At 40.7% G+C, this 12,225-nt stretch overlaps 1 protein-coding gene across 1 annotated transcript in view; it reads right to left on the bottom strand.

Moving 5' to 3' along the window:
- UBA6 (ubiquitin like modifier activating enzyme 6) overlaps nt 1-11,904 on the bottom strand; it is a 43,579-nt gene extending 31,675 nt beyond the window's left edge. Inside the window, exons 1-8 of the mRNA XM_024209857.3 lie at nt 11,846-11,904; nt 9,233-9,327; nt 8,038-8,066; nt 6,692-6,786; nt 5,998-6,109; nt 4,816-4,896; nt 3,309-3,431; nt 1,362-1,485 (exon numbers count right to left, since the gene is read on the bottom strand). Coding sequence (XP_024065625.2) covers nt 1,362-1,485; nt 3,309-3,431; nt 4,816-4,896; nt 5,998-6,109; nt 6,692-6,786; nt 8,038-8,066; nt 9,233-9,327; nt 11,846-11,886 — 700 coding nt within the window. The 5' untranslated portion in view covers nt 11,887-11,904. The remainder of the gene's footprint in view (nt 1-1,361; nt 1,486-3,308; nt 3,432-4,815; nt 4,897-5,997; nt 6,110-6,691; nt 6,787-8,037; nt 8,067-9,232; nt 9,328-11,845) is intronic.
- Nucleotides 11,905-12,225: the final 321 nt, after the last annotated feature.

The raw sequence follows: 12,225 nt of genomic DNA, 5'->3' as shown, positions 1-12,225 counted from the left end.
TACCCTTTTTTCAAGATTTCATGTCTTCTCCCAGGTACGGGCCTATAGCATTAGTTTAAAATAATTTGTCTGTCACACACACACACACACTTTTAAAGTGTAAGGAACTTTTGTTATCAGTTTGGCTGTAAAGGAACAGGAAATATGAAGTATTAGTTTCCCCTGGGACTGGACAATTAGAGCAACACAATTTAGCCCAATCAATACTCACTTACTTTTGCACTATCAACCAAGCTCAGCAGCATAGCAGAATAACATGAAAATAGAGGCAGGAACTTTTGCAAAGCAGCTGGAGCACTTAAGGGCAAACCTACCCACCCTGCATTCACTGCAGGGCTGGGCCTGGCTCCCTGCTAGGGGCATTGAGACTTGGCACTAGGGGTCACAGTGCCACTCAGGTTTGGCCTGTCTACCCCTCCATCTCCGTGGGGCTGATGGGCCAAACCTGAGTGGTGCTATGACCCCATGCATCAGGTAGCAATGCCACTCAGTTTGGGGACCTAATCAAATGTAGTTTTACATTCATTTCCAAGATTTCAAGGACTTAATTCAAATGCACGATTTCCATAACCTCCATGCCAAAATTGTAGCCCTAAGCATCAGGGTACTTTAGCAAACTGGAGAACAAAGGCAGGAAGAGGGACTTGGGGAGAACCAGGGAAGTTAGGAGGAAAGAACAGAGCGTTCAGTTCAGAAGAGCTCAAAACAAGACAGACATTTCATCACCAGCATTACTGGACTCTGTGCTATAGATTTACAGTTCCTACCTCCAACACAGCTAGGATAAGATGTTACCCAAGAAATTTTGCACTACAAAACCTACATGATGACATTAACATAGCCAGATGTCACCACAAAAAATTAAGTACTATCATTTGGAGGTCCGTGATAAAGAACAGACTTGAAATAATTTGGCACAATTGTGCAGTAAATTTCCCCTTCAGAATTTAAATTTTACCTCAAAATTTACTTTAACAAGTTTACAGTATAATTAAATTTGAGAGACTGGCTGAGATTTAGATGCGATACGAGTTCCATGTTTCTAGGATACTATCAATGACTGAATGCTAAAAATATCAGGTTTCCAAACTCTGTAGATGGTCCCAAACCCAGTGGTTCTGAACTCTTCATACTCATTTTATAAAAAAATCCTTTCACACCATCTCAGCGTGTTCTAATCTAGCAGACCACCAAGCAGAGCTCCACAAACAGGAGATCCTTTAATTCAGTATTGATCTACACCAGTGTATCTACATTCTTCCTGCTGCAAGCATACTGGCATTGTAGTGAGGGAAAATGCACATATCTACCAACAAAAAGTGTTCCTTTTGCACAAGTAAAACAATAGATACAAGGCCTACCCGTTATTTGTTGCATGGATCCATTTAAACAAGACATTCCATTAACTTCCCGAAAGGTTAAGCACTGTCCTGTTTCCAGCTTGTGAGGATGATTTTCAAGGCAAGTGACAATCCCAGGGTTTGACTGAAAATGGAATCGACTGCAAAGTTAGTAAGGAACGGTCCTGAAAGTGTAACCTCAGAAGCAACTACACACGTAGAAGAGGTAGGAGCAGGGCTCTGTTACCTTACTGCTAATATCTTTGTTACTAAAGACAAACTGCAAAGAGGGCTGGCTACAGAGTGGGAGCCATGTCTTAAAGCAGTTCGTGAAAGACACCTGTTACACATTCCTTCCTTTCCCTAAAAAAAGTCTTTATTCCAGAATTCTGTATCCAAAACTGATCTTACTACCACTTATCTGAATTCATCAAAATACTATTCCCTAACAGACGCTGGAAAAAATTCTTGAGATCCCTGGAGAGAAGTACAGTATTTCAGAAACTTGAGTTCAATAAACCCGGGGAACCAATACATCATTTTAAAAAAATCCCTGGTCTTTGCCCCTCTCCATACCACACTCCTAATTCATTTCTTCAATTCTGCACTCCTGAAACCAGAAAGACTCCTTGAAGAAGTTGGTCTCCGCACCCATACCATTTTTAACATTCAGATGTAAAGATAATTACCTGTTCTACTTTGTAAGTAACAATTCCTGTCCAAGAAGGCATTAATCTGATGGACAATGTAAGGAGAATTATGGATCTATTCCAACCTCACTAGATGAAAGAGAACGCTGGCCAGGTCAAACAGAATGTTTTTATTTAAATGTATGTAGTTTTCCCTTGGCCAAACTAATTTTATTCCTCCTCCTTACATATCCCCAGGAAATCTTATGTTATTTAGAGGGGTGCATCTGCAAGATAAGGACTAGTATTAACATATGTATTACACCAATATGAACCTCTGTTGCACTATATAACACCATTGTTCACTGTACTTTAAACTTGTAAAAACAAAACTTGGAAAATAGAACTCTAGCCAGATCAAGTCCGTAACCGGAGTTTGAGAAGTAAAAACAAACAAACAAAAAGAAATGAACCCCCAAATTTTTAAACAAACAAAACAAAAGGAAAACAATTGTGGCATTAACATGACACTGCCAAGCCATCATCCTGCCTATACATTATATTCTTTTCCCTTTGTCTGCTGGGCTATTGAGACCATAAGTTTTCTTAGGCCGAGACTGTCTTCTACTGTACGTTTGTACAGTGCCTAGGAGCAAAATGAGGCCCCTCTGGATTCTAGGTGATACCACAATACAGACACCTAACAAACAACTAGGCGGTCATAGATTCTGTAGGCTGAGCTCTTTGCACACACCAGGTGCTCCTTGCATCCCTGTGCCTCCCCCTCCCCCCAGCTGCCTGCGTGCTACCCTCCCATGTCCCTCTACTTCAGGGTTTGCCTGCAATCCCTGCCCACCCTCTCCTCTATGCCAAGGGCTCTGTGCACCCCTCCTTCCTCCCACCCCCATAGTAGGATCCTCCATTCCCCCTCCCATTCCTTACCCCCACCCCTCGTATTTCTTTTCTTTCAGTCTGGGAGAGAAGTCATGCAGTCATGCATTTCAAACTGTATTGGTATGATGAGCAAAGCTAAGATGGGAGGTATCATTGTTAGTGGCTGCCATCAACCCGTTCTGTGATCTATACACAATTACAGAGGTAGTTGAAACTGCTCAGTCTGCTAACCACATGCCAGGGGCTCCATGTGTCCCTTACTTCTCCCTTTCAGTTTTCATCAAATTAGGATTCTGTCCACTGCTGCCTAAACCATTCCCTGACATTCTGGAACTGATCAGATGCAGCATCCAAAATTTACCATGTTACAGACAGACGACATCAAGTTAAGTGTAGATCATAAAAAAACAAGTCAAATCATGGCAGTATGATTACTAGCTCTTACTTGTGTTATGTTTGAAATGAAGATTTCCTTTGGTTCTTCTCCTGTAGCATCCAGCACTTCAAATTCATCACCAAAGTCACAAAACAAACGTGACCATATTCCATACACATCTGCACTGATAAACTATAAAAGATGGGAAAACTATGAACATTCTTAATGGTGCACAAAACAGAAGTGTTCTTGTCACTTAAGGATACTATCCAATGTTGTTAATTTAGGTGCAAATTCCACCCTGTGTACTGTATAGAATCCAACAAACACTGTGCCAAAAGACAGAATTTGGCCCTACATCAAGCTTTCTAAATGAGCACATACAGCTGGAACCAGAGATGGCATCAGCACACAACAAAACTCATGAAAAAGATGTTTTCCATCTCTTGTACTTTGTCTTAGCACATTCATTCTGGATCAGATTCACCACAGAATCATAGAATCTCAGGGTTGGAAGGGACCTCAGGAGGTCATCTAGTCCAACCCCCTGCTCAAAGCAGGACCAATCCCCAACTAAATCATCCCAGCCAGGGCTTTGTCAAGCCTAACCGTAAAAACCTCTAAGGAAGGAGATTCCACCACCTCCCTAGGTAACCCATTCCAGTGCTTCACCACCCTCCTAGTGAAAAAGTTTTTCCTAATATCCAACCTAAACCTCCCCCACTGAAACTTGAGACCATTACTCCTTGTTCTGTCATCTGGTACCACTGAAAACAGTCTAGATCCATCCACTTCACTTTAAAGCTGTAAAACATTTGTACTCCTTTTCTAGCAGCTCTCTCCATCAAGCTGTGGAGTGTACCCAGAAAGAGATAATACAGCTACAAGTTCTTCTACCTCCCACTTGGGCATCTATCCAAAAATCCAGGAGCAGGGCAAGGAATGGTACCATTAAAAGTAACATCTCTGGGGCACCCATAGTATGCCAGCAAAAGGGGATTGTGGAAGGCAATGTGTTACACAGGGCTTTGGAGCTGTGCTCCAGCTCCACTCCAGCTCCAGGCAAAAACCTGCAGCTCCACTGCTCCGGAGCTGCTCTGCGCTCCAGCTCCGGGCTCTGCTTCAAAGCCCTGGCTGTGAAGGTAGCATTCCCCCCTTCACACTTCTGTGTAAAGAGGAGGATGAAGGAAGAATCCTCCACACATGGATCAACACAGGATGATCTGGACCAGGGGTAGGCAACCTATGGCACGCGTGCCGAAGGCGGCACACGAGCTGATTTTCAATGGCACTCTCGCTGCCCGGATCCTGGCCACCGGTCTGGGGGCCTCTGCATTTTAATTTAATTTTAAATGAAGCTTCTTAAACATTTTAAAAACCTTATTTACTTTACATACAACAATAGTTTAGTTATATATTATAGACTTATAGAAAGAGATCTTCTAAAAACGTTAAATTGTATTACTGGCACGCGAAACCTTAAATTACAGTGAATAAATGAAGACTTGGCACACCACCTCTGAAAGGTTGCCGACCCCTGATCTAGACCAATAAGCCCACCACAGTTTAGCATTACCTTAATAGGGGGGTGTTGAGCATGGCAAAAATCGTTAATCTTCTTCTGCAGCGATAGCCTCGTTTCAGTCAATATGACACACTGTTGACAAAAAGGTACAAGAAATAATGTCTAGGTGTTGCTGAAAGCCAGTAAGAAAAAGAGATGCACCTTTCCTTTTAGAGTGCAGGTGTAAGAAAGCCTCTATTGTGCAGATTTAACCATCACAATTTGAACAGATGTGCCTCTGTTCTATTAATACAGTCTTACAGAAGTGTCTCCAGACAAACAGTGACAGCAAAGGTGAGAATTCACTCCTCCTGCACAGTCAAATAACCCCTCCCGCAAGTAGTGAGGTTCAAAGCCTAACTCAGACTATTTAAATGCTTGTATTAGTCACAAGGAATATCTGTTTTAAAGGGGAAAAAAGACAAATTCAAGTAAACCATGTTAATACAATATTTAAGGTTAAAGCCATAAAATTAGGAAATGCAAACAATATTGGCTTAAAAAAAAAATTAAGAAAATGTGCACTGTCTTATATGTTCTAATACAAATGACTTGTACACACTTCAAGTGTTGGTGAATGTCCAAGCTGCAAACTCACACCAACATGCAAACATGCTTTTAAAAATGTAGGACTTTCATAGATTCTAGGACTGGAAGGGACCTCGAGAGGTCATCGAGTCCAGTCCCCTGCCCTCATGGCAGGACCAAATACTGTCTAGACCATCCCTGATAGACATTTATCTAACCTACTTTGTTGCCACTACATCATTAATTTGATCACATTGCATACATGTAGCATTTTCCATTCCTGTGCTTTTCAGGTTAAATATGAAGCTCAATAATATCACAGCTTGTTATAAATATAATACAAGTTGTACAATACAGCCAGGTCAGCACTACAGTAGAAACTGTAATCTTTGCCATTTTCTGTCTTTGAATTTAAATCGTGAAAATCGGACAACATTTAAACTATGAACTGATAGCTTTAATTTCAATGTCAGGAATATGTTCTTTCAGTCTTGCACAATTATTGTTAAAATTGTTACCAGCCCAGGCACAATACCTATTCATCTTCTTTTTAACATGATGAAAAAACGAGTTTGGGGTTTTTGTTTCACTTCAGACAAAAAGGAGAAACTACTCACTCTGGTCAGGCAGAATGTTGCACAGCTACTTTAAATAAATACTACATACCTGATACTTTTTTAGAAAGGAGATGTCTGTGGTTTCATCAAGTGGTGCAGCCGATGATAAAACATGGACGTATGGGTTGAGCTCTGCGATGTGAGGAAGTGTGGCCTCAGCTCTGAAACAATAGCGTTCTGGTTTTCAATGGCATCTTCCAATCAATTCCCCAAACGCTTATTTCTTTATAGTCTTCTTTTACGACAAACACTTACTGCAAATGACTACTCATGCTTCCTCACATTTAAAATAATCTACCACATGTGCTCTGATAACTCTGGCTCCATCAACCAGATAGTAAGATTTAGAGTCTGACCGCTAACACTTTTTAATATTTGCTTTGGAAGAGTGAAAGACTACAAATAAGGTGTTTATTGGCTTTCTTCAGCCAACCTAGGAAAGATGGAAAAGAAATGCATTTCTGCTCTTTCATTATCTACAAGGAAACAATCACTGCTTACATGCTGCTAGCTATGGGAAGTCAAGATGCGCAGAGCAAATAGGACTCAATCCCACTTCAGAATGCTCTCCCTTTATACCTGGGCACTGCGCTCAAAGGCAATGACTCCAATAGAACAAGATGTAATACACACTAAATATACAACATAAAATATATGTCACCGCCAGTGGAAAACTAACATTCTTGTTACACACAAGTGACAGACAGTAGATAGCTCAAATATATCTAAATAACTGTACTGACCTGTTCCTTAGATTTATAACATCATCTTCACAGATGAAGAAGTTGGTTCCCAAATCCCATGTCTTGCACTGCTTGGTATCATGAACTGTAAGAGCCTTCAAAGACGTTCAGGAAGGGAGTGTTAAAACCGACAAATCATGGAACATTAATTGAAAGAAATTCACAGTCATGATATACTCCAGCCTAGGTATCATATTCAATATGGAGATTCTGAAGAACTAATACTGCAGTAAAACCAAGTGAGCTAAATAGAAGTGCTAGATGTACTGCGTTAATTAAAAACATTAGACTCCACACCGTTTCCTACTGCTATTGAATACGTAATTCAATCAGAGAATATGTCTGCATTTCAGCTTTTTGCTCAGTATATAACATGGCAACAACGACGCTTGTTTAAGGTATGAAACTTGATTATTCATAGCCACTAACTGTAACTGGTAAAAAATACGTAAAAGCTGTCACTGCAAAAATGGAAGATTCCCTCCCCCATGGGCTGCAGTGCTGCTAGCCGCCACTAGGAGCCATGGACTCAGCAGAGCCCAGTTGCACACAGAAGACACTTCCAGAGGGAGGGAGAGGGAGCTGGAGGGTTCCTGGCAGCTGCAGTTCCCAGCATGCCCTGAGAGAAGGAGGGGGTGGTGCGCAGGAAACTCCCTGCAAGCCTGGGACCCAGCATCAGGCTGTTTCTCCCTCTGGATCCTTGGGCTCCTGAGGGGGGAGAAGGAGACAAGTGTCTGGGCAAGGGGAGGCCCCGCAGCTGGGCTCTGGCCGGGGAGGGGATGCGGGTATCTGGGCTGGGGGGGCCAGCAGTTGGGCTCTGGGAGAGGGAAGAGGTTGTGAGTGTCTGGCCCGCCAGCTGGACTCTGGGAGAGGAAGGGGGCAGAGAAACAGGAACTGGGTTGTCAAAGAGGTTTCTTTAACTGGATACTTCTGGGGGAATTTTTGTGTGTGCCTGTATTGTTACCTGTCAGCAAGTATGTTTGTATTTTGAAATAAATTACCAACATAATTGAAACTGGCGTGATTATGTAATGTTATTTTGACAAATAAAATTTGCAGAATTTTAAAATATTGTGCGCAGAATTTTTAATTTTCTGGCGCAGAATGCCCCCAGGAGTATGTATTTCAGAGGTTTTTTTCAAAAGGGCCCTTCTATGTAAAGACGACTAAGGAGAGAATTGGAACAAGTATAGCCTGTCTTATCAGCACTGTGTGATAAAACTATCGACTCCCCAATCATTTGATCCCTGAACAAGAACATTCCCAGTCACTGCAAAAATGAAAATGTTACTGAACTAAAAGGAAATTTATACCAATTCCTTTTACAACAACAAAAAATTACATACCTTTATTCCAGCTAGAACTATGTTCTTAGCTGAAAGAAGAAAAATAAAAGAACAACATTTACAGGATTGAACGTAAGGCTGTTAATCAGCAGTTCTCAAACTGTGGGTCGGGACCCCAAAGTTGGTCACGACCCCATTTTAATGGGGTCGCCAGGGCCAGCATTAGACTTGCTGGGACCCAGGGCTGAAGCTGAAGCCTGAGCTCTCCCCCAACCCGGGGTGGTAGGGCTCAGGCTCTGGCCCCGGCCCCTTCTCCCCCAACCCGGGGAAGTGGGGCTCGGGCTCTGGCCCCCTCTCCCTCCATGCCTCGCCCCCGGGGTCATGTAGTAATTTTGTTATCAGAAGGGGGTCGTGGTGCAAGGAAGTTTGAAAACCCCTGCTTTAAGTGCTTGAAAAGTTACCTGCCAGGAGTGAAATCGCTCATTCCTTCTATTTACATAAAAATTTAACAGCTTGCAGCAGTCACATCTCTTTCTGAATAACTTTTAAAAAAAAAGTCAGTTCAGCTCCTCAATGGAAATCTCAGAGAACGCAGAAGGCGCTTTTTATCCCTCACTTGTGAACTGCAATTATTTTCTGGCAACCCTCTACCCAAAAAGCATCATTACAGGAACTCTAATCGAAGAAAGGGCTATCATTACCATTTCAAAAGACCATGCACCCAATTCTGGTGTCAGATAAAACTCCCAATATAGTCACTAGAAGGGACCATATGCGGATAAAAGTTGACAGGCACAGGAGCACTCCGGTGACATGCCCCTTCCCATCCAAAGCAGAGGTACCAGGTCAGAGGTCCCCTATGCCAGGGGAATTCTCAGATGACCAGTTAGGGCCAAATTCTAACAACTTTACCCCACTCATCGAGTGAGAATATGGCCTGTAGTTTCATATTATTTAATTGTATAAATTCACAGATTAAGGCCAGAAGGGAACATTATGATCAAGTCTGACCTCCCGCATAACACAGGCCAAAGAATTTCACTCAATAATTTCTGCATCAATTTAACAGCATAAATAGCCTTACAAATGTATTTCAAAATGCTTTACAACACCTAGCTACAAAAATATTTCTATATTACACATTGTGGTTCTGCTCTATGTACATAAATTGTACATGTATTCACTCATGTACACTAAATTTAATTTTTTTAAATATACCTTTAATAATTTATATATAAGTGCTACCCAAACTTACCAATCTCCACACCAAGCCCACCCATGCCACTCAGGAACACATTGGACTGGGCCATCTTCTGCATTGCTGTGTCTCCAAGAACATACCTCTGCCGACTACAAGCAAGAAACAAAAAGTAAGTAACAAAACAACACACAAATAGAATAAGTACACACTAACTATTTTAAGAATTTGCAGGTATTTTCACGTGCAAATTGCCAGCCCTGCAAATTCAGCCTGGGTTCTGATAGCCAAGCCAGCTTGTTTCCAACGCTCACACTGTCACCAGCAATAAAAGCTCTGCAGACCAAATGATGCCATCAGTAAAACGTATACAACCCCATTAGCCATTCGAAGATTTGCACATATGTAACTAAAGACATTCTAAAAACAATGGGATTGCAGAGTAGTTTAATGACACAGAGATTCTGCAAGCCAAAGTATTAGTAATGATGCATGAATTGAAAAAAGCTCTCCTGAGTTTCAGAGGCCAAGGCAAGTTTGTGGGGTGGGAGTTAGAAAACATTTTTAGTTGCAAACTCAGCATAATTGATATGGAAATCTGAGCAATACAAAGAAAAATTAATGCTGTTCTGCCCTAAAATCTGGCATTGTGGAGCCTGCATTCATTGCAATGTAGTTCAAGACTTATCTCTTCAGGATACATCAGGGCATACTTGGAACTACATTTCTTGCAGGCACAAGCATGCTCAGAACCGGGAATTTTCCTCATCAAATCAGAGTTCAAAGTAGCTTATGTACATCCAACTGCTGAACTTTTAGAGACCTCCAACCATCTGGTTTCAACTCAGTATATCCAATTATTTAAACCATTTTAAATTTCATTTACTGTATCAAGAGCAGTGACTTATTTTGTAAATGATTAAGCAAGAGAGAGAAATTAAGTTTGTTTGATATGCTTCTACGAATATCAGTACTACAGTAATTAGTCTACCCAAAGATTTGTCACGTACATTTTCTTTTCAGTAGGGTGAAGAGGAGGGAGAAGTCCTGGGGCAGAGGGGATGAGCAGGAGATCACAAGAAAGGCAAATATGTAAGTGTATACGATGTGCAAAAATACCATGCCACTAAAATGTAAGGGAATTCAGTATGTTTAGAGTATCAAGTTTGGTGCATGGAACATCATTAACGGAGAACTTATATCTTTCCAACAAAGAAACTTCTCTCCCTACTTCACCATCTTCAGGGCTATGGTGTTCCAATATAGACAGGTCCTGTTATTGTCATACTGTAGGAGTCACTTATGAGTTACAAATTGCAAATGGAAGTCTTAGAGTCCAATTCTGCCATTTGAGGACAAAGTTTGACTTTTAGCACTTCCATCAAATATTGTGAAAGACAATAATAAAATATATAACAAGATATTAAAATCTACCAACTGTTTAGTTAAAACACATTTGTCATGATTTACAAACATGAAGTAGAAGGATTTTAATTTCTACAGTATATGTGATGGAGCTGAACCCACCCTTCTAACATATCAAATTCAAATATCTTGCTTTGTCTCTCTCTGTAATAGAATTATAGAAGTTTCATCTCCAAGGAAGAAAGAAGTGGCACAGCTGAGGTTTTTGGGGACAGCAAAATTCAATGAGCCCATCAGCACACCATCTTGTTAAGTATCAGGGGGTAGCCGTGTTAGTCTGTATCTACAAAAACAAGAAGGAGTCTGGTGGCACCTTAAAGACTCCTTGTTGTTCATCTTGTTAAGATGTCTCAGGAAGCTTTGGATAAAAGGATCACAAGGATTTTGGGTGCACTAAACTCCCAGCCTGTTCCAAGGGAGCACATTTCTACTGGAAGAATGATGAAAAAACTCCATGAGCTGAAGCAGCCAGGGTGGGCAGGGAGTTTCAAGTTTATCAGACCCTGAACTAGTCAGCAATCCCCAAGCAGGGTTCAGCACAGTGATTGACTGGGTAAGTTAGAAAAAAGAGAAGTGTAGTACAGACAGGTTTGGAGGGGGAAGAAATAAAGAGAGACAGAAATTATGTTTTGGAGAACACAGAATACAATGTGGAAAAGGCCAGAAGAAAGATAAGGGGTGGAGGGAAAGAGAAGGACAAGAGGAAATAAATAGAAAACAATTGAAGAAAAGATACACTATAGTCTATTTAGGAAAGAAACAGTGACTGTGGATTGACATCAGGAAAGAAGAGAAAATTTACAAAACATAAGGGGTGTAATTATGTATGGCTGATCATACAGTAATTTGACAATTATTATTAAATAATTTTCACTAGTATTGTTCAGATAATTTGGCACTTACTCTGCAGTATCTGATCAGTTCTTTAGCTGGACAAATGTATTATATGGCAAGTACCAGTAAAATTAATTAAGTATACAAAAAATAGTCTGCCATTCAGCTAGCCCAACAGCAAGTTACAAGTTTTGAAAGACTATTAAATAGAAAGTGGAGTCACAATGTTACTTCTGCGTACTGTACTTTGAAATGCTTTATTCCTTTAAACTGCAGAGGACACTGCAGGAGATATATTTTCACTCTGGCTAATAGGCAGCAAATATATTTTTCAAATCCGGGTATTAATGCTACAGCAAAATGTATCTATTTGCAGTAATATCAAAGATATATCAGGTATGACATTCTTACCTGTATAAAGCATCATCGATCTCCATAGAGTCTGTTGCCATGATGGGATATAATTCGTTTGTGCTGGGGGGGAAAAAAAAGGATGACAAAATGAATAGAGCATGCTTACAAATGAAGCAACTTTATAAATACCTACTATTGTTTTCTTAGTCACATCAGAAACAAATTAGGTATAGATGAAATACAAAAAACAATACTGATTTGAAGGTCAAACAAGATAATAATGGTTCCTTCCAGCCTTAAAAAAAAAAAAAAAAAAATCTATGAACGGATGCAGTGTTATATACCCAAAAGTTGAAACACACAAGAGTCAAGAAACCAAAAGTTAAGGATCTCAATGCCGTTTTAAGTCTGTCCTCTTATAATAGAGACAAAATCCC

The sequence above is a fragment of the Terrapene carolina genome, unplaced genomic scaffold, assembly GCF_002925995.2.
Source record: "Terrapene carolina triunguis isolate 2854851 unplaced genomic scaffold, T_m_triunguis-2.0 Scaffold136, whole genome shotgun sequence".
In the NCBI taxonomy this organism is placed as follows: Eukaryota; Metazoa; Chordata; order Testudines; family Emydidae; genus Terrapene; species Terrapene triunguis.
This window is presented reverse-complemented; position numbering and strand designations above follow the sequence as displayed.